Source organism: Mytilus trossulus, chromosome 11 (genome assembly GCF_036588685.1).
Source record: "Mytilus trossulus isolate FHL-02 chromosome 11, PNRI_Mtr1.1.1.hap1, whole genome shotgun sequence".
Lineage (NCBI taxonomy): Eukaryota > Metazoa > Mollusca > Bivalvia > Mytilida > Mytilidae > Mytilus > Mytilus trossulus.
The window spans coordinates 38,292,818-38,316,620 of NC_086383.1; the positions used below are offsets into that span (position 1 = coordinate 38,292,818).

At 32.6% G+C, this 23,803-nt stretch overlaps 1 protein-coding gene across 1 annotated transcript in view; it reads right to left on the reverse strand.

Annotated features, from left to right (window-relative positions):
• The window catches only part of LOC134690030 (neuralized-like protein 4), a 75,142-nt gene that overhangs the window by 45,785 nt on the left and 5,554 nt on the right, over positions 1-23,803 (reverse strand). The window contains exon 3 of the mRNA XM_063550001.1: positions 21,187-21,353. Coding sequence (XP_063406071.1) covers positions 21,187-21,353 — 167 coding nt within the window. The remainder of the gene's footprint in view (positions 1-21,186; positions 21,354-23,803) is intronic.

A 23,803-nucleotide genomic window follows, 5' to 3' on the forward strand; every position in this document is an offset into this window, starting at 1 on the left:
TACAGGTACTTCATCCCCAAAACGGATACATGCTTTTTGAAACTTCTAACACCTCCAGCAAAGGCTTATTTTAATATTTAGTTTTTATGTGTTAACAGTTTCTTCCTGAAAGTTAACATTTAAAAGATTTGATAACAAGCTGTCTGTAAGTCGTTGAAGAATATTAATACAACGAATAATCAAATTGAGGAATAATCAAATTGAGGCACATATTTGATATGTTTAAGCAAGTAGAAGGTAATTACTCGAATCAGTTATTCAGACACAAGAACTTCGTTCATCGAGATGGAACTGTGAACAATTTTCACATGACTTCATTAATTTTTTAGTACTTTACACGTGCACCTTACTTTATGTTACAATGTATATATTAAGTTCTGAGGTCATTGGTACGTGTTCAGAATTACATATACTTGTTAGCACAACATAATTACATACGGACAAGCTATGTGCACTTTTGATTGAAACGTTTAATGGATTACAGTTGAATGTTTTAATGTATTGTATAAATGTGAAATGTCTTGTATAATATCGTTACAATACGGCCTAAATCAATTACAAAAATACAATCGTGTTTCTAAAACAGCTGATCCTGCCGTTTTTACATCAATCACTGGTTTCTAGTAGTGCTATTTAAAAACACTCTAGAAAAACAAGGTATGCATCTGATGTGATTGTCAAATAAAGCCACTAATTCCAACACCATGTCAGTAACAAAGTATTAAATGAGGGGCTTTAGTGTGTGTTTTTTTTTTGTTGCGTTTTTTTCATTTGTCAGGAATTCACAAACCAATTAAAAAGCCAGTTGTAAATCTAAACATGCATAACGCAGAGCAGTTTGATACTCATTAAAGGAAATACTACTTAATTTTGACAATAGTTAAATAATTGAATCTGACTGGGTGTGTACTTTTACATCCCTCCCCAACAAATATAACCCATACTTAAAACTTGTATAATTAAAAAGTTTGGCTTGCTGATGTAGCTCATTTCGATGATCATTCATGCGTTTGTTGAATTACTGTTCTGTCTCGCCATCATACCTCATGCCATATCGACACTTAAATAGGGTATACAACATTCTTGGGTATATAGTGAATACAGACCCAGTGGAGTAGTACATTGTAGTAAGTAATATTTTTTTAATTATTTAGTTTTTGTCGGTAGGTCAGCGATCGTTCGTTCCCAATCATTATGAAACCATAAATTATTGATAATATTCTTTCAACGCATAAATATTACAAAATACATTGGAAAAAAGCACAGCTTCCTTGAATGTGATCCACAACCATAAACATCAACCTGAAAAAAGTGTGATAACCATGCTTTATCATCATATTAACGTCAGCATAGGCATGGAGAAAGATGGAATTTGCAACAATGTTGATATTTTCTATCCTTCAATTGACTCAATCATTTCCTGCTATAGTTGTATAAGTAATGATACGAACAAACAATATAGTTTTCGAACCATTCACACGATAATCACAGGGTAATGATATGTCTTGGGCTATAATTGTTCTATTTTCGTACAATATATTGTTTAGACTCATAAAACACGTAAGTTCATTATGTTAACACTAACAGAATATATTGTTTTATCAATACGGGATTGGTTATGTCAATTTTTCATGTAAAACAAACTTGAAGGATTCAAGTTTCGATGTTTTGTCTATGATCATGGTAATATAAGTTTACCAGAACTTAGCTGAAGTGCAGAATACTAGTCTGAAATAAAGTGAAAACAGGACAAAGAAAAAACTCTTAAATAGAACATTTAAATACCTATATTACTGTATATGTTGATAAGAAGTGTTAGTTACTATCGAGGACGAAAACACGGTAGTATTGACTTCCATTATGCATGACAAATTACTGTATTACAAACATGCAATGAAGGATCGAAATAAAGTGTAAATGTTTTTTGTTATCGTTTTCTTCTAAATAATGCAATAGTGAGTAAGAAAATACCAGAGGGACATTCAAACTCCTATATAGAAAATAAACTTGCAACGCCATCACTAAAATGAAAAAGAAAAACAGACAATTAATAGTACAAAACAGTTCTTAATCTAATCTATATTTGTAGTATGCTGCAATTTTGGAGTCTTCATTTTATTTTCATCGATTAGGCAGGTGAGAGGTTAACCGCTACAAAACAGGGTTCAATTAACATGTTTTCTACATCACAAAATGCCTCTTCCAAGTCAGTATGACAGTCGTAAGCTTTTGGTTTGATGTGTTTTAGATTTTGATTTTGCCATTTTAATCAGGAATCTCGTTTTTGAATTTTTCTTTCAGTTTAATATTGAGTGATTCTACTTTGTTTCGGAATGAAAGCACTCCTCCTAGTGTATTACAACATTGTTGTACATTTGAATGACTAGATGCTGTAAAACCATAAAACATTATCATGACCACCTAGTTATAATTTCACGTTGAATCATTATTTTCCGAATAGTATGTGAGAGTAAAACGTTAGAACTGCAAAACAAGTTAAAATTGTATTGAACAATTATGAAAATAAGCAATTTATTTTATTACAAAAGTGTTGTAAAACATCATTATTTTAAACATTAATTTTCTAAATGCATTCATTTCAATTTGGAAATTCAATTGTTATAAATGTTTTTGTAAATTATTTGACAAATATATGCAATCGTTCCAATCCATTACACTGCATGTAATATAAAGTAATTACATGAAATGGTTTTTGTAAATGTTTTAATATGCAATCTAAGATTTGTAAATCTCAAATACCAAGACTAGCACAAAAATATTTGGACATTATACAAAATATACGGAAGAAACGCTGATATCGACAACAAAAGTTTTATTTTGCAGGTTTCAGTCTTATTAGTAAGAATTTTGGATATACATTGTAATAACAGTTAAACCATTTCCATCAATAACAAAGGCTTTTCACATACTTTTGTTTTCAAATAATTTTTGTTTGTTTACATCAATTATTCAATCTTTGACACGACATTGGGTTTAATAGGAAGCATATAATTTCAAAAATAAGCGATGCATTTAGTGTAGCATCTTAACACATGTTCCTGTAGATGAATTATTTAGCCTCGAAAAGATTCGACAAGTTTTGTGAGGCACAGCAGTATATCGCTTGTCGAAAGTCATACATCAATAGAGAGAAATATAATCCCGGTAACAAACTTAAACCAAAGGAAATACGTTAACTATCAGAAGAAAACAACTAAACAACAGAAATACTAAAGTGCAGCAAAAATATCAAACAACACACACAGAACGAATTATAAGATAACAACAGCCATTTTTATGACATTTCATGAACACGTGGTAGGTTGTATCTGATTGTGTGGCTATACAAACCTCATGATTTTACTGCAATGTTAAATACAACACTTAAATTACATGACAGGACTACAGAATAAATAAATGCAAGCACATACAGAACGGGAAAATTCCCAAATACATAAATAACAATAGAACATTCTGACTTGATAATAGTTACCAAAGGTACTCGACTCATCATCCAATACGACATATTGCCGTTTCGTCTACAAACAAATGACACCAGGATACAGTCACACTCATAGGTCCAAAACAAATTGACAGCGCCATGGCCAAAAGTAAACAGATAGACAGACAGAAAATAACACAGACAACTCAACATAGAAAACCAAAGACTAAGCAACACGAACCCTACCTAAATCTGGGAGTGATATCAGGTGTTCAAGAAGGGTAAGCAGATACTGCTCAACATTTGACACCCGTCCAGTTGCATATGTTTATTTCAAATCTGATAAATACTCTGATTCGGTAGGTCACATTCGTGAAAAGGGAAGGGTATTTCCAGTGACGGTAAAATATGTAAACAGCCAAACAGGTACAAAGTTAAAGCGCATTGATGATCCAAAATTTCTCAAAGTGTGCCAAATACAGCTAAGATTGTATATTCCTGGGACAAGAAAACTCTTACTGTAGAATGATTCATACTTTTGCAAACAGTAAATTTATAAAAATGACCAATAAATTGATACGCACGGTCAGACCAAAGTGCTGACATTAAACAGTATACCAGCAAACAAGTAAAACACATAGGAAAGCACACGAAAACAGCACAACAGAGACACACATTGTCTATCCCTAGACTTGATCCACACCTTAAAAGTGCCGTCACATTTAAATTTAAAAAACAAAATGATTTAGTTAAAAAATATTGATTTTTATGTAGGTATTTTAAAATGTATACGGTCTAATTGGATTTTTTTTTTTGAAAAGTATTGTCCACAAGAGCTTTAAAATACTTTTCTATGAAATCGTAATTATATACAATACCAGAAAAACACACCATTGAGAACTTTAATATTTCAGACCTTGGTGAAAAATCAAAATACATGAACCCTGAACTTTGTCACATGCATTCATTAGGGTTTTTAAAACAAATTGCACGAAACGGAAACGATAGAATGTTATTACGTTAAATGACTAAAATAAAGAACTGATTTTTATTCTTATTGTTGAATATTGGTTTTTAACTTTTACCTTCAAAATGTTCGTCATTGATTACAAATTGAAAATTGACTATTAGAACTGTATTTGTAAATTGTTAAGAAATTTGATTTTATCATTTCAATCTATTGCATGACGTTCTAGATTACGTAATGACGTGACACACATTTCTAATAATCTTTATTAGTGCATTCTAACCTTTGAAACACTCTACCACCCATGTCTCAATATAACAAACAAACCATTAAGACATTACACTAGATGTGCAGAACATGAGTGAATACTGGAAATACAAGATGTAAACCTTTACATAGTCTGTTAGAATGAAATTGAGAATGGAAATAGATAATGTGTCAAAGAGACAAAAACCCAACTAAAGAACAGATAGTAGGAATGCTGGCATCTGACTGTTATAATGAGATAATTGGATGTATATTGTTTCCATTGCAACCCACTTTCTATTAACTACTTCTATTATTTTGAGAATGGAAGCTAATGCTGGTTTTAAAATGCAAGTTTAAAAAAGCTTCACGACTGCGTATGTATAGCGCTAAACTGTTTCTTTTGTACATCTTTATTCGGACTGCTAACACAAAGGTTCTTGGTTCGATTCCCGTTGGATGAGAATTTCAGGAACTCAATTTTCGGCTCTCTCTTGACACCATTTGCGAGTATGGTCTTAAGGAAACGATGATAGTCCGTTGGAAGGGGCCGATAAATGGCTGACCCGTGTTTAGGGAGAGCCATATCTCTTGCACGTTAAAGACACCCTTGTAGATTTCGAAAAAAGAGTAGGATAATGCCGCTACAAGGCAGCACTTGCACCCGCAAAGTGGAAAGGGTTAATATAAGTTGCAAAACTTGTTTCCCAATCCACTCTAAATAAATATGTTTAAACTAAAGACCTTTATTCATTAATTGAGATAATAATGGTGTGTACATCATGTGAATAAAACGCAGAAGCAAACATCTTCACGATACTTCCGTTTGTTTTCGCCTTTGTCTTGTGTTTTTGGGTGGGTTTTTTTTGGCAATAGTATTAAATATGTCATTTGAAGAAGAATGTTATGTTTGATGGAAGCTGTGAAGTCACGTAACCAGCCATTTAATTTTTCTCCGATAAACAATATCAATCTTATATGTTTTTCTATTATTTCAAATATATTGTGTAGTTTCTTAACATTTAAAAAGAAAACAACAATATTTTAGCACATTTCATCAGTGTAGAAATAAAGAAAGATGAATGGAAATGTACACAGTCTATAACAAATTCATCAACGGAAATATTTATTTTCTTCCTAATATACCAGAAATAATTAATGAAAGCGCTTTTAGGTTGAAACACTATTATTGACCACGCAATCTAATATTGAAATTATAATGTCTTAATTATGTATAGTTATGAACATACTTGTTTTCACTATTGTAACGCCAAAGATTATGACATAGATAGTAGGACAACAGAGTTATACGGAATTACAACATTAAACTAAACAACGACCCTATCTTGGGTAATATTCTGTTCTGTCAGTTTCTCGGCTGTAGATAGAGATTTCGATTCTCACTGGTTTTTTCAAAGGATAAATCATCTTGCTTATCACTCTCTAAGCGATGTGGGGAATAGCGTTGTCTGGTGTCATTTAGTTGCTTAAAAGCTTTATCGTATATACAACTTATACATGAAGCAAATTGAAAACATGGTACTTTTGTGTCATAGGAAAGTCTGACTGACTGATTCCTAAATGGGCGATACACGTCATGAACTACATGACACATTTCAAATTAAACGTGTTGTATTTATAGTCAGATAATGTATTAAGATAACAGCATAATTCTTACACTTCCTTTGACGAAAGTAAGATAATCCGGTATTTTCAATTTATCTCTATGATAACTGGTGAGTTTGCAATATTATGAAGATACTAAACACGAATAAGGAATAGTCAAGTTCATAAGTTAATTCAAACTGACAATTCATTATCATTACTTAGTAAAAAAAGAAACTTTTTAAAACAAATACTGTCTGAAGAAACAGATATCAATCCAAGCAAATTGTTATAGGTCCTGATCATAGATATAATAATGTTTGTTTATATTAACGGCACAATAATAAGAGCTAATTCGAATTCAATATTGTTCTTTTTTGCTTTATTGATTTGTTTTCATCTCGAGCAATCTCCTTAGACATGTTAAAATAGGCATTTATACATCGTTATTGTCAAATGCGAAAGTGCAAACTTGCTGATTAAAAACATGATCAAAAGAAATTTTCTTGTTTTTTTATATATAAACAGTTTGATAGATAATGATTCTTTCTAACAGTCAACCTATTTGCAATGATTGAAACTAAATCCTCTAAAAGTACAAGATATAAGCAAGTGTGGTATAATTGCTTAAAAGACATGAATCCATATATGACGTCGATCTATAAGACACACTTCGGTTTTCAAAAATAAGCAAAATTAATACTTGATATTAAGTTATAAGATGACAAGACATGATTAAATGTGAAACAATTCACACAAAAATGAATTATAAATGACATCAAACATGACAAAATTACAAACTTTTCAAATATCAAAGAACACGAATTGAAACGAAACAGAATGGTCGTCATCGATCCCAATATATATATATTAGTGAGGATTGTGTTCAACACGTGGTTCATTCATTTATAAACACCGATGTCATCATTGAAAAGTTTATCATTCTTTTACCTATTTGAAATCAAATCCACATAAAACAGATAGATGTGACAGCAAAACTACCTAGGGACGCCCACACAGTTTTAAATACAATATGTTTATGTCTATTCGAATATATGTTCTCCTAAACTAACTTTGTCGGTCCAATATCATTGGTTACAATTTGCATTTCATTGCTATTGACTTTATTCATCTGCCAAAAAAAATTTCATTTTCCTAATGCAAAAATTTAGTTGATGTGAAAAAAAAGAAGGATTATAAAAAGAAAAGAAAAAAATATCAAACAAGAAAATGAAAAATTGTTCTTGATAAATTCTAAGTAATTTCGAATAAGTCTAGAATTATCAAGTATCATAGCCGAAATTAAGACAGAAAAAACCCAGGAACAAAGTCTTAAGCATTGTAGCGTCCCCTGTGATGTCGAATTGATGACTAGAATCGGATAGCTAAATTGTGAACTTCAAATTGCTTGTGATAAAAAAGGCAACAATATTCGATGCTTATATTTTACTTGGTCAGATTTAAACAGTGTTCTTTGAAAGCAGGAAGAAAATTTGGCGATGAGATCAAACATAAGGCTGTGCACAAGAGTTGCGTGTGTGGCATTTCATGAGTCTACGTACAAATTGACACAGATGTGGTTTAGCTCAATTCATCTCTGCCATTGTCTGACTACCCGTGAGGAATCTTGATACTTAGAGGGGTCTTGCTAATATTATTTTCAAACAATCATACCTTCCTTGTGTCCTGTGATTTTCAATATGTTTGTCTTTTTTACACTTTTTTTGTCAAAACAATTAAAAGGTGTTCCTCTGACGCATTAATTGTTTAGACCTCCTCGCTATATCCAATTCTTGTTTATAAGTGGACCAGCATGATGTTCAAAGGTTCGACGATTTACATGAACTAAGACAGGAAGTTAATATTTTTTTATTGAGAGAGTCCTCAGACTTATAGTTGTTAATGTCTGTGTCATTGTGGTCTCTTGTGGACAGTTGTCTCCTTGCCACATATTATATTTTTATATTTAAGGACACCACTTGTATATTATGTCAATTTGTACTGCTGTATAATACATTAGTATGTTTGTGTAACTCATGATGGATTATTAAATATTGTCATTTTTTTTTTCGATTGATGAGTCCCTCTTTTACTACACATGACAACACTATTGGGACCATTATTTTGTCAGCATCAGTTATCTCAACTGTGTTTTAACAATGACGCATTTCCAAACAATAAGTACATTTCAATACGTCAAGCTAAGTTTATAAGAAAAATATTTGGTTTCATCAACCAACACTGGCCATACATGTCATATAGTTGTGCTGAATAATAAAAGGTATGACATTTAAGAGTTGGTGTCATCTGGGAATCGTTTACAATCATTGATTGTTGCACTCAATTGTAAAAAAAATATAATAGCTGTATCATACATCAGTAATTTTTTTTCCATCAGAATGTTTTGGGATGACTACATACTCGTATATCTAAACAAACAAGGTACATTCCGATCATATATCCATGTTATGCATAGGACTATAATTAGGAAGAAACAGTTACATATGTGTAACAAAACCACGTAAACAATGATGTCGATATCTGATCATATTAGAACAATATGTGTATAACCTTTATATCAATGAAAAGATAATTCGTATATGTTTGTGTTGCTTGAGTGTTTTTTATAGCTGTATGTATTGATGATGTTGAACAAGACTGAACTTTCATAATCATTATTTCAGGAACATGTATTTTCAAATAGCAATGCAAATGATTTTTTTTTAATGAGTGTGATAATGCAAACAGAGTCAAAATAAGAGTATTGTTTACGTAGTAAAATATCTAGTCTTATATGAACAATCTAGATCTTGTATTGTTTATAGCAGACTCGGCAATTTATTTTCAACAGTCATAAAAAAAATATGTCCATATTACACCAATGCTCTCCCCGCACTATACTTGTATGTGTTAAATTGGGATAAAAACTCTAACTTGGCCTTAATATAAGAAAAATCATAACATAGAGATCATGTGTAATAAGTTGCAACTACCTTGATCAATCACGTTATTCTGAAGCGAAACAGACGAACGTACTGATGAATGAACGAACAAATTTTATCTACAATCGATGAAGCAAACTTGATAGTTTTATTGGTATTTTGGAAGTTACCTCTGGTGAACTTTTGTACATGTTAGGACTGTCCAAACTGCATCCAGTAATTCATCATATTCAATGGTATTGCATTTAAATCTTTCAAAGCATTAAACAATAATGTATTTAAAGAAAAGTAAAACAGTGCTATAGTAACATTTCAATAATGAAAAATGCTAAATATTCTGATCATTAAAAATCATAGCATAACTATGTATCGTTTATTTCCTTTCCTCTAACTTCTTCAAATGTGAACATATTTTGACGGCTAATCCTAAAGGCATCTCAAAAAATTCTTTCAGATCTTTTTTGTCTAATTCTATCAATGCAGCGCCATCGATGTGCTCTAACCTGAATTTTGCAGCATACGGACCCACTTCTGGTATTGACGTAATGAACTCACAAACGGCATCCACCTGAACAAACATAAATGTATGTAATATTTAAAAAAAAAAGTTAATTAACTACAATAATGTAATACGCCAGACACAATAGTTATCAAAGGTTCCAGGATTATAGTTTAATACGCCAGACGCGCATTTTGTCTACACAACACTATTCTTTGACAAGTCTCATAAAATTTCGACTGGCGATACTAAACATATGTCCATCATGTGTCTATCATAAAATAGAAAATGTGCACCTTACCGTTTGTAAGTTCAAAATGAGTTGATATGTATTAGAAATGTCATTTAGAATACATTATAACATGTTCATTATATTTAAACGCATACTTATATACGTATACCATGTATTTGTAAAACAATGGATCATTTCAATATTCTACGACCCAAACATCACAGCAATTCACAATTCGCTTTTCATTCTATTAAAACATAAGCAAAAAACAAAAGGGTTAATTAAACTCAAAAGTCGAAAACAGATTGAGAACGTAAGTTGGCACCCATTTTGTTGGATTCTGATGATACAATAGTTAGCAAAGGTACCATGATTATAATTTAGAACGCCAGACGCGCGTGTTGTCTGCATAAGACTCAGTACGTGACGCTCAAATAAAAAATATTTATAAAGCCAAACAAGTACAAAGTTGAAAAACATTGAGGATCCAAAATTCCAAAAAGTTGAGCCAAAACCGGCTAAGGTAATTTATGCCTGGGATATAAAAATCCTTAGTTAAAAAAAAAATTAAAAGTATTGTAAACAGAACATTTTTTAAAATGACCAAATTAGCGATATTCATGTAAACACCGAAGTGTGACTAGTGGGCTGGTGATACCCTCGGGGACGAAACGTCCACCAGCAGTGGCATCGACGCAGTGGTTTCAATAGTTATGAAAGGTACCAGGATTATAATTAAGTACAAAACTGTCGATCCATCCTATTGTGTTAGTATATAGGTCACTTTATGGATGATGGGTAAAGTTTGTCAACTGATTTTTATAGTTTGTTCTTATGTTGTACTGTTATACCACTGTCAAAGGTTATGGTAAGGTTTGGGATCCGGCTAACATGTTTAACCCAGCCCCATTATTCATGTATATGGCCGTCCCATGCCAGGATCTTGCAATTCAGTGGGTGTCGTTTTTTATGTGCTACATATTTGTGTCTCATTTATTTTTTATATTAATAAGGCCGTTAGTTTTCTCGTTTAAAATGTTTTTAATTGTCATACCATGTCCTTTTAAAGTTGACTACGCAGTATGGGCTTGTTTATTGTAAAAGGTGGTACGATGAACTATAGTTGTAAAGATATGTGTCATTTTGATATCATGTGGACAGTTGTCTCATTGGCAATCATACCACATCTTCTTGTTTATATAGAATTGTACTCGAGATATTTTGAACATATTGCTTGTCATCAGTGAAACAGATCAAACACTTGTGATGGTATGTAATAGTTTCAAATGAACTAGTTTGAGTATGCAATATACTAATATACTAGTGAGCTTTGAATAGTTTGAAGAAACACCATCATATCTATATTGCCAATTCGTAATTGATTCAGGGCATGCTAAATAAAGGACATTAATCGGAAGGTCTTAAAAATTCCTATCACCAACATGCCTTTTCTAAACCATGATTTTGATTTCTTTTTTTTTTACCTTGTTAATTTAGTTTGTTAGTTATCTCTGTAATTTCATTAAATTATAGTGGTTTCGAGTGTTGTTGATGAATACCAATCTACCAATATAATTAATATAGTATGTTTGGTATGTTCACATCATCTTTTTGTGAATTTATATATTTGTGTAGGCACCAATTCCCATTGATTAAACAACTGTAATGTCCGAGATATTCGATTTTTTTTAGACCTGGATAAAAGAGACTATATTGTTGTTGTCATTCGTGATTAATTACGAAGCACGAAACAAAAGACGTATATTCGTAAGTCAAAAGTGCCATATAAACTTTCCAATGTCATTGTTATACAATCGTTATAGATTAAATTTAAAGACATCTAAAAAACAGTATGTTAATAAAAAGGGCACAGATTTACAACACGCAAATATAATGTTAGTAGGTTAGGCAGTCAACAATCGATGTTTACATTATCTTTATTTCCAATCTAAAAACATTATAAACTTTGAATGTTAACAACCGTGTATTTTATTTTGTTAAAAAACAAAATAATGAAAGGTTATACTAAATGGTAATAGTTACACATACATTCCAATCAGCTGGTCTCCCGCTGAAATTAGATGTCTTCTTGATTGCAACCTGGGCTCCAGCTTCTGTAGCAGATTCTGCTGATATAAAGTATATATAATTATGTTATAAACTGTAAATAATGGATATATTCACTCATATTATATACAGACTGCTTGTAAAAAAAAATATGTATGTACAAAAATAATTGCATATGTCTCAGATATCTTAGAACTTTCCTTTTGGTATCTTCCGTCCGTCTTTTTGGAAAAATTGCATTAAATTTTGTAAAATGTTCCATGCAAATGCATTTTAAACTTCTGCTCGTTTAAGGATGTACACCTCTGAGGAGCCAAAAATTTCTAGAATTAAACTTCTTTTCTAAACCTGTTTTTTAGGTTCATATGACTGTAAAAAAATAATTGGTGAAGAAAAAATCATATGGTGGTGCACTTCTTTTTTTGATACGGCCCTTTGAAAGTACCCAATTTTGATGATTTTCCCATTTTTCATCAGTTTTTACCTATTTTTGGGCAATAATCATGAAAAAAATCACATTTCCACAATTAAACTTTTTGTCATACTTTCAATAAAGATAAAGGGGATCAATCTGAATAAATTTCAATTACAAAAACTATAGGTAGGTGTTGATATAAGAAAGTTTTATCATATTTGGATGGTTTTTTGTGCCAAATTTACCATGTTGTAAATTTTGTAAAAATGTGATTTTGCTCCGTTTTAAGTACAAATTGCATATTTTTTCAACTTCTTTGTTTTAAATATTGAAAACATACATATCTAAGAAATTTAAAAAGAAAAAAGGGATGTGGTATGTACATGTTTCCGTTAAAATCATTTTTTGTATCCCTCACCCATTTTCTCAAAATTTTGGCTAAAAAGACTGACTTGATTGGTAATAAAATTTGAAAAATTGATAACTCAAAAACTACATATTGGAAATACCTAATTTTTTCACAGAGATGAGTTTGATTATAATAATTTTTAAATTCATTCATATATTCCACTTGTATCACATGTTTTAGACATTATTCCAGAACGAGATTTCAACGAGACTGACCGAGACTGAAACGTCAGAAGAAAACATCCTTAAGTTATTTGATCAGTTGAAATGTATAATAGGATTATTTTGTATGCTATCTATTGATATCAAACAATATCAACCTTTTGTTTAAAAGCCAGATATTATCACATAAATAAAAAGTTTGCAAAACATTTTCACTGAGAGTATTGAACAACAATGTGTTTAAATTTTGAGAATTTTAAAGTAGGCAAGTTAACTTTGTTAAAAATGTATTATTAACACCATTATATTTGTTACAATTTTTTCAATCACCATATTTGATTCATAATTAACAACGATTAAAAGATAATTACCTACTAGACCAGCTTTCGAAATTTTTTGACTGTTCTATTCAATTGATGTGTGTAAAACAATCACAAACATATTTCTAAAGTTGAATGAAGTGTGATGAAATGCTATGTCAGAGACATTACTAGCAATGTCAAAGAGGACAGTGTGGATGATAGTATTGTCATCGGAATATGTATTGTTAAACTATCGCTTGTTTATGTCAGTCAATAAGTTTTCGACAGACATATCTTTCGATTAAATTAAGTTAAATATATGTAAGGAACGTATGCATAGCTCACCTTGGTTAACTATTGAAACTTGAAAACAGTTTCCACAAAGGTCAACAACGCCATAAACAACTAAAAAGTAAGGTAATAAAACGATATCAGCATTAAATGAAAGATAAGCATATAACTGCATCAATGATGTTCCTGACTTTAATTGTAGAAAACGACAAAGATACACTTATAACAAATATCAGTATTTACATGTCGGTACTTCATTTATTTTCTTGGATACCAATTTTCGTGGACTTCAGTTAAATTGTGTTTTTGTGGATACCCAATTCCGTGATTTTGCAAATATTTTGATATAAGGCTATCGGAAATTCAATGTTCGTTTAACATTTTTATTTTGTGTTTGTAATTATTCACGAATTCAGAGAAAATTGGTTTCCAACAAATAAAAATGAATCTACAGTATCACAGATCAGCGTCAGCGGACATGTATACCATCTAAACTAAAGACATAAAGGAACACATACTATTTGAAATGCAATATTTTAGACTCGAGGATATTTGTTCGAATGCATGTTTGCTGCAGAAGTTACGAGGTTATTGTATCGTCTGAAGGACATGTGTCCAGAACCGTTTTTGTTCTAGAGGCTTAAGAACCTCTTCATGTCCTCTCTTTGTTTTTGTTAATTGCATTTTACCTTTCTGACAAATATTTATATATATATATATATATATATATATAACTCGTCTAAACATCAACCCAACAATGTTAGATCTGTAAATTTGCTTTCGCAAATTTTTGGTTCTTCCCTCGCCGGGATTCGAACCCATGCTACTGTGATATCGTGACACCAAATCGCCTGCACTGCAGCCGTCCCGCTAGACCACACGACCACCTGGGCTCTCATAAAAAGAGCTTTCGGTGGCCATATGTTACCTTTCCACGTCAGTTTTAATCTAGCGGCGTACTACAGTACATGATATATAAGGCATGAAGATGTTATTGTTACAGATCAGCTAAATTATCTATAGTAAAGGATCCTACAAATTAATGTAAGATACAGTCACAGAAAATAATTATATTCATAAGTACGTCTGAGTCAGTGACAACCCTACAACAGATGTATCCATCGGATCGCCTTCAATGATGGTGATACATGGCTGTGTACATAATGTATATACAACTCGTCTAAACATCAACCCAACAATGTTAGATCTGTAAATTTGCTTTCGCAAATTTTTGGTTCTTCCCTCGCCGGGATTCGAACCCATGCTACTGTGATATCGTGACACCAAATCGCCTGCACTGCAGCCGTCCCGCTAGACCACACGACCACCTGGGCTCTCATAAAAAGAGCTTTCGGTGGCCATATGTTACCTTTCCACGTCAGTTTTAATCTAGCGGCGTACTACAGTACATGATATATAAGGCATGAAGATGTTATTGTTACAGATCAGCTAAATTATCTATAGTAAAGGATCCTACAAATTAATGTAAGATACAGTCACAGAAAATAATTATATTCATAAGTACGTCTGAGTCAGTGACAACCCTACAACAGATGTATCCATCGGATCGCCTTCAATGATGGTGATACATGGCTGTGTACATAATGTATATACAACTCGTCTAAACATCAACCCAACAATGTTAGATCTGTAAATTTGCTTTCGCAAATTTTTGGTTCTTCCCTCGCCGGGATTCGAACCCATGCTACTGTGATATCGTGACACCAAATCGCCTGCACTGCAGCCGTCCCGCTAGACCACACGACCACCTGGGCTCTCATAAAAAGAGCTTTCGGTGGCCATATGTTACCTTTCCACGTCAGTTTTAATCTAGCGGCGTACTACAGTACATGATATATAAGGCATGAAGATGTTATTGTTACAGATCAGCTAAATTATCTATACTAAAGGATCCTACAAATTAATGTAAGATACAGTCACAGAAAATAATTATATTCATAAGTACGTCTGAGTCAGTGACAACCCTACAACAGATGTATCCATCGGATCGCCTTCAATGATGGTGATACATGGCTGTGTACATAATGTATATACAACTCGTCTAAACATCAACCCAACAATGTTAGATCTGTAAATTTGCTTTCGCAAATTTTTGGTTCTTCCCTCGCCGGGATTCGAACCCATGCTACTGTGATATCGTGACACCAAATCGCCTGCACTGCAGCCGTCCCGCTAGACCACACGACCACCTGGGCTCTCATAAAAAGAGCTTTCGGTGGCCATATGTTACCTTTCCACGTCAGTTTTAATCTAGCGGCGTACTACAGTACATGATATATAAGGCATGAAGATGTTATTGTTACAGATCAGCTAAATTATCTATAGTAAAGGATCCTACAAATTAATGTAAGATACAGTCACAGAAAATAATTATATTCATAAGTACGTCTGAGTCAGTGACAACCCTACAACAGATGTATCCATCGGATCGCCTTCAATGATGGTGATACATGGCTGTGTACATAATGTATATACAACTCGTCTAAACATCAACCCAACAATGTTAGATCTGTAAATTTGCTTTCGCAAATTTTTGGTTCTTCCCTCGCCGGGATTCGAACCCATGCTACTGTGATATCGTGACACCAAATCGCCTGCACTGCAGCCGTCCCGCTAGACCACACGACCACCTGGGCTCTCATAAAAAGAGCTTTCGGTGGCCATATGTTACCTTTCCACGTCAGTTTTAATCTAGCGGCGTACTACAGTACATGATATATAAGGCATGAAGATGTTATTGTTACAGATCAGCTAAATTATCTATAGTAAAGGATCCTACAAATTAATGTAAGATACAGTCACAGAAAATAATTATATTCATAAGTACGTCTGAGTCAGTGACAACCCTACAACAGATGTATCCATCGGATCGCCTTCAATGATGGTGATACATGGCTGTGTACATAATGTATATACAACTCGTCTAAACATCAACCCAACAATGTTAGATCTGTAAATTTGCTTTCGCAAATTTTTGGTTCTTCCCTCGCCGGGATTCGAACCCATGCTACTGTGATATCGTGACACCAAATCGCCTGCACTGCAGCCGTCCCGCTAGACCACACGACCACCTGGGCTCTCATAAAAAGAGCTTTCGGTGGCCATATGTTACCTTTCCACGTCAGTTTTAATCTAGCGGCGTACTACAGTACATGATATATAAGGCATGAAGATGTTATTGTTACAGATCAGCTAAATTATCTATAGTAAAGGATCCTACAAATTAATGTAAGATACAGTCACAGAAAATAATTATATTCATAAGTACGTCTGAGTCAGTGACAACCCTACAACAGATGTATCCATCGGATCGCCTTCAATGATGGTGATACATGGCTGTGTACATAATGTATATACAACTCGTCTAAACATCAACCCAACAATGTTAGATCTGTAAATTTGCTTTCGCAAATTTTTGGTTCTTCCCTCGCCGGGATTCGAACCCATGCTACTGTGATATCGTGACACCAAATCGCCTGCACTGCAGCCGTCCCGCTAGACCACACGACCACCTGGGCTCTCATAAAAAGAGCTTTCGGTGGCCATATGTTACCTTTCCACGTCAGTTTTAATCTAGCGGCGTACTACAGTACATGATATATAAGGCATGAAGATGTTATTGTTACAGATCAGCTAAATTATCTATAGTAAAGGATCCTACAAATTAATGTAAGATACAGTCACAGAAAATAATTATATTCATAAGTACGTCTGAGTCAGTGACAACCCTACAACAGATGTATCCATCGGATCGCCATCAATGATGGTGATACATGGCTGTGTACATAATGTATATACAACTCGTCTAAACATCAACCCAACAATGTTAGATCTGTAAATTTGCTTTCGCAAATTTTTGGTTCTTCCCTCGCCGGGATTCGAACCCATGCTACTGTGATATCGTGACACCAAATCGCCTGCACTGCAGCCGTCCCGCTAGACCACACGACCACCTGGGCTCTCATAAAAAGAGCTTTCGGTGGCCATATGTTACCTTTCCACGTCAGTTTTAATCTAGCGGCGTACTACAGTACATGATATATAAGGCATGAAGATGTTATTGTTACAGATCAGCTAAATTATCTATAGTAAAGGATCCTACAAATTAATGTAAGATACAGTCACAGAAAATAATTATATTCATAAGTACGTCTGAGTCAGTGACAACCCTACAACAGATGTATCCATCGGATCGCCATCAATGATGGTGATACATGGCTGTGTACATAATGTATATACAACTCGTCTAAACATCAACCCAACAATGTTAGATCTGTAAATTTGCTTTCGCAAATTTTTGGTTCTTCCCTCGCCGGGATTCGAACCCATGCTACTGTGATATCGTGACACCAAATCGCCTGCACTGCAGCCGTCCCGCTAGACCACACGACCACCTGGGCTCTCAAAAAAAGAGCTTTCGGTGGCCATATGTTACCTTTCCACGTCAGTTTTAATCTAGCGGCGTACTACAGTACATGATATAAAAGGCATGAAGATGTTATATATATATGTGGTATAATTGCAAATAATTGCCAATGAGACAACTTTCGACCATGGACAAAATATTACTGAAATTAAAAACTATAGGTCAAAGTACGGTCTTCGACAATGAACATAACACATACCGCATGTAAGCTATAAAAGAAACTACAATGACAAATGTAAAACAATTCAAATGAGAAAACAAGTTAAATTTTATTAACTGTTTTTTACAGTGCATTCTTCCGTAGCACTTATACACTTGTCTCCTCGGGAGGGTTACGCGGTAAAATATGTTACCTCTGCCACATTGTGTATATATTTGTTCGTAGTCAGGAGTATATTGTTTATTCATGTTGCATTTTTTTCTTATTTTTCTAAGGTCGTAAAATTGCAAATAGTTGCTTACATCCAGTTAATTTGAAGGTTGGTGGAAGGTAAAGACATTGGCGATCATATCACATCTCATCATATGTTAAAATATTATCGATAACACCACCGTAATGTCGACAAATCGGTATCAGTTCATCGTTCAATCGTTTTATTGACAGATTTAAGAAATGATACTGCATCAATAGACGAGAACAAAATTTGTAATATAACAGAGCAAGGCATCTGCCAAATATGTATGACGTGTCTGAGTTGAATACGAATACCACAAAAGCCACCAACAATAACAAACTAAAATGAAGGTTGTTGACTTAGAAATTCCACATTTAGAGTGTCGAGTCGTTAACAATGATGTTTGTCAATGTTAAAATTCAGCGTTTGCTGACAAAATAATGGCAAATCACAAGAAAGGACACACTATGCTACTCGTTGGTAGAAACTATCGAAAAACATAATTAATGACAATTACTTTCTAGTACGTAGATTGACAACTTTTGTTACGTGACTTATTTTCTCTTATACTTGCGAATGTGTCCATTTATAATATAAATTCGACCGTTGGTTTCCCGTTTAAACGATTTTAAACTAGTAATGTGTGGGGTCCTTTGTAGCTTGCTGTTTGGTGTTAGCAAAAACTGAATGTAGAAGGCCTATAATGGTTCACTTTAATAAATTGTTATTTGAATGGAGAGTTGTCTCATTGGCACTCACATCATATCTTCCTATATCTATATAATGATTTGTAATGCTAATGATTTTAACCATTGAACGTTTACCCTCTTATTTATTGTCCTAATAATAAACGAAAAAACAATGACAAACATTTGCCACTTGATACGCTTAAGGATAATTGCTGCAAGATAATTCAGCTTTAGTTTTAAGAATAGACTATGTTTTTGTTTCAAATTGTTGCAAAGAATATCAGGAAAAATATCATAAAGAAGTCGTACGAAAGCCGTGATTACTATTATACATGTATTTCAAATTCCCGTACGGTTTAATATTAAAGTTTGTTTACCACTGTCAGATTGTATCATAACAAATATATGTTAACGAATTTCATACAGTTATCTAAATTAGACCATCCCTGAATATTATCAGTAATTGTTTTGTGTATCTATCTAAATTACCAACTTGAAGGTGGATGATAGGACACATTTATATAGCAATATAGCACAAATACGATAGTGGCCAAAGATACTGTCAATAGACAAACGACATACGATGTAATACGAACTGATGAGAACATGTTACTTGTCTATTTGGCAAGATGAGCTAAAACATTTGAAATTTGCTTTAATGCAAAATGATGAAAAGTGTTTTATATATGTTCCAGACCGTATTAGTATTTGGACCGTACGCGTACGGTCTGATTTAAATTAAGAAGTTGGTCAAGTTTATTAGATACAAATGTATATAACTGATCAGCATATCTTATATCTCAAATTAATATAAAAAGTTCAATAGTAATTGAAATAAAAACGTAATATTTTGACTATTTGAACACAAAATCACACTGATTTAATATGTTAATCTCCTGTATTTAGCATGTCAGTATATTTCAATAATTGCTGCCCATTATGCTCCATGTAATTGAAGTTATCAGAAGAAAACATAATGTGGGAGGACAATTGTTTAAGTATATTTAGGAATTTTACTAAAAATGCATATGCATAGGAACATGCATGAACAAAACTTGTTAATGTAAAACAAATAAGACGTTCCTTGTGGAAGCAAGTCTCACCATGGACCAGAGTAACAAAATAGGATTCACGGATTTAAAATCAAACAAATATTGAATTTCAATTGTTCGCTTCTTTACTGAATCCATCTAATTGTAAAAGTAAGAATTTGTGTATCTAAAAATACAGATAATGATAAATATTTGTTTAAATTTAACCCGTATGATCCCAAACTATGTATGATCAGCTGGACCGTACACGTATACTCATACGGTCCGACCATACGCGTTTGGTCGGACCGTACGAGTATACGTATACGGTCCGGACCGTACGCGTACGGTCCAAATACTCATATGGTCTGGAACATAACCACATACGTATATGTATAATCATACATATGTGTATGGGCATTTGTATTACATCTTGTAAAGCATATTGAATCATTCTAATGTGATACACTTTTTTGTTAAAAACAACGTTCGTCTTATGGTCGAAAATAATGATTGTTTTGTCTTTATGCTGTGTTCTGTAATATTTAGATTAGGAATCAGAAGACAAATTGATTCATTATGAGTTGTTTTGTGCAATGTAACGCTTAAACCATTTATCGGTAATATCATGTGTATATCAGCGATATTTTTGTCGATGTTTTGACTTTATATTAAGATTTGACATCATCTTAACTCGCTTTCCGCTACTTCTACCTCATCATGTTTATAAACCGATGACGTTTGCACGAATGGTACAACATGAAAAGTACATGGTCTACTATGAAAACACATTTCACGTTTCAAGGTATTTGCTTCACGATTGTTAAAACCTTAAGAAGATGAATTACATGTAGTTATAGGAACATTTTAAAAAGTATTTCTTTAACATACAATACTGATTAAGTGAAAATTCTCAAATAAAACATATATATATACTACACCATCAATTTTACAACAAACATTATCACATTCTGATGCGTCAAAAGACAATCAATAACTCCAATAAAGTATAGTAAAATTTGTACCCATTCATAAAGTGGTCATACCTTCAGGTAAATTAGAAAAAGCTTTACCATGGTCGATACCATTCAAGTAAAAGTGTAGGGTACTGTCTGAGGCTTTCTTTATACCAAGTTTATCACCGACTTGTACTTTATCTGTATTTAAGGAATATGTACCAATCACCTGTCCATTGTTGGATAACTTATCAAAACTGAAAGATAAAGTGTTAACAATGAAGGTATCTTTTTATCTATATTGTCTTACCTGGTAACGTCTTTAAGGTAATCCTTCCTTAAAGTAAGTTAAGAAATGTAATCTTTAAAATTATCAATGTTGCTTAGATAGGATGACAAAAAATAATCTCTATCTCCACAAATGACATTGTTTGACGTTTTCCAATCAATTCTTTCATTATTTTATTATACGACATTTACATGTATCTGTGAGTAATGTATTAATGTGCTATTTAGTATAAAGGTCCTTAAATATTATTTCACTTTAAAAGGCAAATATTGTCTAATTTAAAAACTTTGCTAACTTATAAGTTCTTGTTTTTTTTCTTTATTGTTTACTGTTTAATAGAAAGCTGCAAGTATGTCACACATAGTCAGTACGGTGTTGTGTAATACTCTATTACTGCAATACTCAATAACATTAGCTTGTGATTTTATGACATTCTCATTTTTTTTTATAAATATGCTACAGGAGCTAAGACATACAATACTTGCAAAGTGTAAAATAATATCAAGGTAACCCATAAACACGTATAGTGTTTCGATTAGTACTAGGAATATTGTTATTACAAATTGAAATGTAAATATAAGTTGGTCTGGGTAATGTGAAAAGCTTTAACTTTGTGTACATGTTTTAGTCGTTGAAGAAATCAAACACCAAAATTTAACAACAAAATGTAGTCAAATAACCCAATTATAGCATTGGGAGTCATGCATGGATACATTGTTAATATATTTATGCTCTATAGTAAGAAAAAAAAAGGAACATTAATTCGTGTTGTGGGATTTGGAAATCTCGTGATATTACATTCAAGGGCTGGGTCTTCATATCAAAATCATTGATTGTATCGACGGTAATAATTGGAATCTAAATGCGAGGAATACCTGAAAGAAACAACATCATGTAAAAATGTGTAGGGAAAGAAAACAACATTTTTATTAAAAGGATCAACTGATGCGGGTCAGTAAAGGAAGGTTCGAGTCTGATAAACATCAACTCTAAATCTAAACAAATCAAAAGTAAGACAAAGTGTTTATGATCATAAACCGATCTCTGCAACATAATAGCCGAATGGTGGTTAAATAGACTTGATATCAAATATTATGTGATATTTTTTGGGAAAAATGTTTTGGTTTCCGATGATGGCAAATAGAAAATTTCCCACAATTGTATCTTGATTCAATTAAAACGTGCAATATGGTTACAAAAGGTACCAGACTTATCGTGTGTTACGATAAACGTATGTTTCGTCTGTTTAATTAAGTCCAATGAATAGAAACGATATACTGAACCAACAATTATTCGAAAATATAAAATGTAATACAACATAATTCTTATGTTCTTCACAAACTTCGGAAAAGTAAACTGCATGCAATTAAATTTATTAGGATGTAAAATAAAAATAAAAGAAAATAAACCACTTTATAAACAATACCATCATGACCATTGAAGATAAAACAAACTGGATTTCAGAATTGACAAGATTGAAATGCATTATTCTACAATCGTTCAAAGTTGAAATAAAAAACGTCAACCTGCATCCGGAACGACAAAAATGGTTATTACATTAAAGGTACTTTAGAAATTTACGGCACATAATAAATAAGTAGATCCAATATTACATAGCATTGAAAATTATCCAATATTCAAAACAACAAGATGACGGTCCAATTAAATAGAATATTCAGTATAATTTGGAGCTACCTCGAAAAAAAGACTGTTTAGAGTAGTCAAATTCAATACAGACCCTTACAGTTTGACGTTTTTACCCATTATTTCTGTTTGTTTTGAATTTATATTGGTGTCAATATATTGGAATGTTATGCGGCTATTATACAAGTAAGAAAAAAGCAGGCTGTAAGTCTAAATTTTGCCACACTGACACCGACAAAGAAACACCTGTAGCAAGTCAGGCTTATAACAGGTGTTTTCCATTTACTAGTATTTGATATTTGAACTGTGATTTTACCTTTTGTTCAAGGACTTTCAGTCAGAAATTGTCGTTTAAGCTTTGTATAATGGTTTATTTACTGTTTTCACAGAAGCTATGCCGAGACAAGTTGTTATCTAAATGTTTGTCAAGAGAACACCACTTCATATAAGATATACAAAACTGGTTAAAACCGGATTTGTTTCAACTTTGTCAAATACAAAGAAAAGGCTGACAATCAGTTGCTTCAAATTTCAAAATCATCAATTATTTCATTCATAACCAAATGTCTACATTCGATGTTACTATAATATTTCAACGCTAGCGAACGTTTGAACTTGTTTGAAAACCCAAATTATAAAAATTTAAAAGCAACCTAACTTACCTTCATCAATAACGTTCTGCACTGGCAATAACCATTATTTGTATAAAAAGTGTTTCATATTTAGTTTGATTTAAAAGATCTAGATAACGGTAATTTGATGACTTCATTGTCA